At 43.0% G+C, this 4,702-nt stretch overlaps 1 protein-coding gene across 1 annotated transcript; it reads left to right on the top strand.

Moving 5' to 3' along the window:
* Positions 1–1,710: 1,710 nt before the first annotated feature.
* LOC108759681 (RNA-directed DNA polymerase from mobile element jockey-like) lies at positions 1,711–4,469 on the top strand (the record flags this gene model as incomplete). Its single annotated transcript, XM_018505237.1, has 2 exons — positions 1,711–2,047; positions 3,255–4,469. Coding segments are annotated over exons 1-2 (1,552 nt in total), but the record flags the coding sequence as incomplete, so codon positions are not given.
* Positions 4,470–4,702: the final 233 nt, after the last annotated feature.

The following is a 4,702-nucleotide window of genomic DNA, read 5'->3' on the forward strand; positions in this document are numbered from 1 at the left end:
GAGTTATTAATTGTTATTGTTATAGTTAAAGTTGACAGATATCCAGAGGAAATCTGTTGCATCGATAGCATAAAGGAAAACAATTCTGCTTTACATTCTGCTTTACAGACAAATATTTAACGAAACAAACACTCTGCTGTATAATCTACTATACTACTATCTATGCCATCGATATGACGGATATGTTTTCTAACCTAAGATACAGTATCGTACCGTGCGAAGAATCGCTTTTGATCGCTTTACGGTGTTAATCAGCCCTTATCAGGGCTTCAGTTTGCGCATTTTTGCTTTGCTTTGTTTCGTACTTTAATACGAGAGCTCTGCTCTGTTCTATTATACGTGTAACGTACCGGGGAATCTATTGCATAACCTCATTCCGGTTTCCCGCGCAGAGGCATGGCCTCGGACTCGGGGGGAAGCAGTGACCAAAACTCGCATCGCAGTGTTTCCTTCTCCCTACATCCTCCTACATTGGTGATTAATCCGTCTAACCAGACCAATTCCTCACCCATTAATATGAATTCTAACGTTTCCAGCGATCTTTCTAGCTCGATGCTTAAATCGCTATTTGACGAAGCAGGCTTATCTGAGGTAGCAACATGCAACCCTAACAAAGAAATTACGTCATCATCATCATCGCCACCCCCACTATCATCAGATAGCTCTCAGGTAAGGACCTCAAGCGATCCTAGCATGGAAATAGACGAAATTACAAATACTAGGAAGCGCCATTCCTCTGAGGAGATAGAAGCACAAGGTCGTTCCTCGACCTCCCCTCCAAAGCGATCTACCGCTTCGACAACTTCCACTTTGAATCCTCGAGACTCTCCAAGGCCAAATAATGCAGAAGACGCGATCGGTGCGCGCTCTCAGGATACTACTAATGCTGCAGCTAACCTTAAAGCTGCACCTAAATATCGCCCCCAGGACAACGGTCCCTACGCGGTCTACGTCTACGACCTGAATCGGGAAAAGGCTACACATTCGATTGTCATCTCAAGTATCATCGCGAATTCAGGTATTCCAGATATACAGGAGATCAAAAAAATCGGTAAGGGTAAAATCCTTATAGAGGCGAAATCTGTCACCGCTGCTAATAGGTTAGTAGATAATCCAACATTTTCTAAACATAACCTTAAAGCTTTCATACCAGCCTTTAGAGTCATCAGAGAAGGCGTCATTCAGGATGTACCTGTCGAACTTGCACTCGAATACATTCACACACACATTGAAACGCCAACCGCCAAAATCTTGGACATTCAAAGATTAAATAGAAGAGTCACAATAAATGGTAAAAGCGAATATGTACCCTCCAAGACACTTCGCATTAAATTTGCTGGACAGGTTCTTCCAAGAGAAGTGTTCTTGTTTAAAATCAGACATGAGGTACGACCCTATATACCTAAAGCTCGCATATGCTTCTCGTGCTTTAGAGTCGGACATATAGCTAAAGTCTGCAAGGGCCCGCCTAGGTGTCTATATTGTGGAAACAACGCCCATGAAAACGAAGACCCCTGCCCATCAAGGGATGGCGAAACCGACGCTGTATGTATCAACTGCAAAGGCGCACATCTCGCTACCTCCAAAGACTGCCCGATAATCACCAAGCAGGATAACATCATTAAACTGGCAGCTGTCGAAAATATCTCCATAGCGGATGCTAGGAGAATTGTCAACAACCAAGGTCCCTCTACTCGCCACAGCTCTGGAATGGACTCTCAAGACTTTCCGCGATTAAACTCAAAATCGCCACATGGCTCTTCAGGTTCACCTAGCTTTACGTCCACTAACCCCTTCCACCTTTTAGAAGCAGAAGACCTAGACCATGACCGGATATCTTATGCCGAAGCTGCTGGCTCACGGCCGGCACGCACCTCGCAGCAGGCTCCCACTCATAACGGAAACAGATATCATCACTCGACGCAAGGTTCACCATACCACTCGAACACTAACCAAAAGAGTGCCAACAACCAGGGCTATGATAGAAGAGCTCACCAAGAAGCACTTTTCAACCCCCACGGGGCTTATGGCTATTCTAACGCAAGAGGTACGGCTTATCAATCTGCCCTCCCCCCCCCTCCTCAGCGTGGTCACGGTGAACCTAACCTTTTTGAATTTGCCAAATATATTCCGGAACTCATTAATTTAATTTCAGAGATTGTTAATTGTTTTCGCAATCACGATTTTTCCTCACTGATGAATATTATCATTTCATTCATACAGAATTACACATCTTCCAATAACTACAGATATCCCACTGGTGATATTAACCCCCCCTCTCATCGCAATAATCACAATGAATACTCTATTTCATATAATCCAACAGGCTCCCAAAGCCAGGACTTTGCGCATCCTTCTTCTGACTACTTACAAGACAATTTTCGGAACTGGAATTCTTCAAATAAGTACTAGTTCTTCCACCTCGAATATACACAAACAAACTAATCATAGTAGAGTTGTACCTCAATCCTCTCGCAGGCAACCATCCTCTGCAGGCATAAGAATCATCCAATGGAATTGTAGAGGCGCCAGAGGCAACCAAGGTTCATTGGTATTGTTGGCCAAAGATCATGACATTATCTGCGTTCAAGAATCTTTACTCAAACCAGATTCTAATCTAAAGATCAAATCCTTTCGCGCTGTCAGAAATGACATTGTCCTTGCAGGGCATTGCGGCATCTGCACATTCATCAAAGACAATGTCAAATTCGAGATCATTAAGCTCCAAAATATTGAACACCCGTCTGTAGAATATCACGTCATTAAATTAATTACTGCCAGGGAGCCGATCATCTTGGTGAACATATACAGGCACCCCGGTCAGGACACTCCACTCACTTTCTACCAAGACCTCTTAAATGCTCTCAAGGAATTTAACCTTTTACTCATGACCGGAGATTTCAATGCTCATCACCCTAATTGGGGTTGTCCCTCTCGTTCTGGTGCAGGTAATAGACTGTCGAAAGCTATAGAGGAATTCGATCTTGTAATCTTAAACGATGGTTCTCCCACTTTAATACATCATTCCGCACAGAGCTCTGTCATCGATCTTTCCTTGTCTTCTCCTATTCTTGCTCCAATCTGTTCCAGTTATGTTCTTGACGATACGTATGGTAGTGACCACTTTCCTATCTGCACAAAAATTAACGTTGCGCCTTGCTATTCTAAAAAATTTTGCTATAAGCTTAAGCTGAATAAGGATCAACTGACTACTTTAAATTCTATGCTCAAGAATTCTATCAATATAATTTCAGGAAAAGAAACCCTGGACGCCACTTCACAATACAACCTATTCGTCGAACATGTTCAATCCTCAGCCAGAGGATTACTCCCACCGGACAAGGGCGTGCCACATAGTAAGATAAACTCCTGTCGTTTGAAATCACCTCCTTGGTGGAACGATGACTGTGATACTGCAGTCAAAGAAAGGAGAAAGGCGCTCAAAAGGCTCGCCGAGTGCCCTGACAGAGCTCGTCTCGATGATTTTAAGTCTGCTAGGAGAAGGTGTTCAGAATGCATACAGGAGGCTAAACGAATTGGTTGGAGGAAACTTGTTGGCAGTTTTAATTGCAAAACTTCAACGCACCGCATCTGGTCTCTTATTAAAAGTTTCAGGCGTAACAAAAACCCTCCCTCGAACCAGGACAATAATCTTGACACGGTCTCACTGGCTGCCATCGAAAAACTATGTCCTCCCTTTTGTCCTTATAACGACCACAAACATATTGAGGATATGAAACGTGAAGATCTTCTTCAACATAATACACAACAATGGTTGGAAGAACCCTTCTCAAGAGTCGAACTTACTAGGGCTATCAATGTGGCTAAAAAACGTTCCGCCCCAGGCTTGGATCAAATAAATCATTCCATCATCTCCAGTCTTCCCGATGAGTATATTACCAGACTACTCGAATTGTACAATCAAATACTAGCACAGGGAGTTATACCGGACTCTTGGAAGGATTCCCTAGTTGTTCTTATTCCTAAAACCGATGGGAAGTCTGTGCGCCCAATTTCTCTTCTCTCATGTTTTGCCAAATTGATGGAATACATGATATACTTTAGACTTAGATGGTTTATTGAATCACGTCCTCTTCTCCCACAAACGCAGTCAGGCTTCCGACCAACCAGGTCCTGCATAGATAACCTCGTGACTCTCACCTCTAATATCAGAACAGGCTTTGTTAGGAGATCTCCTACCGTAGCTGTATTTCTCGATATTGCGGGAGCTTTTGACAATGTTATACCTCACATTCTAATTAGGGATTTGTATGAAATTGGCATTCCCGCCTCCATTAGAAAATTCGTTGAAAATTTCATCTCTATGAGACGTCTGCATTTCGTGGTAGACGGTTCTCTCTTAGGACCGTTTAATTCTTATAAGGGCACACCTCAGGGCTCCACACTCAGTCCTGCGCTTTTCAATATCTACCTTAAAGATATCAACGATCACATTCATTCAGATTCTCGTATTTTGCAATACGCTGACGATGTTGTCATATATTCCACCTTAAGAAACATTGACTCAGCTATCTCATCCGTGCAAAAATCGATTGATAACATTTATACATATTTAAGATACAGAGGTCTCGAACTGTCACCGTCTAAATCGAGATATATGATATTCTCTCGCATCAAATAGTAGTAATAGTATGAGAGTTCTAACTCGGGAACTCCGAGGGGAATGCGGGGCGCGGGGGAT

This window comes from Trachymyrmex cornetzi, unplaced genomic scaffold, assembly GCF_001594075.2.
Source record: "Trachymyrmex cornetzi isolate Tcor2-1 unplaced genomic scaffold, Tcor1.1 scaffold2011, whole genome shotgun sequence".
Classification (NCBI taxonomy): domain Eukaryota; kingdom Metazoa; phylum Arthropoda; class Insecta; order Hymenoptera; family Formicidae; genus Trachymyrmex; species Trachymyrmex cornetzi.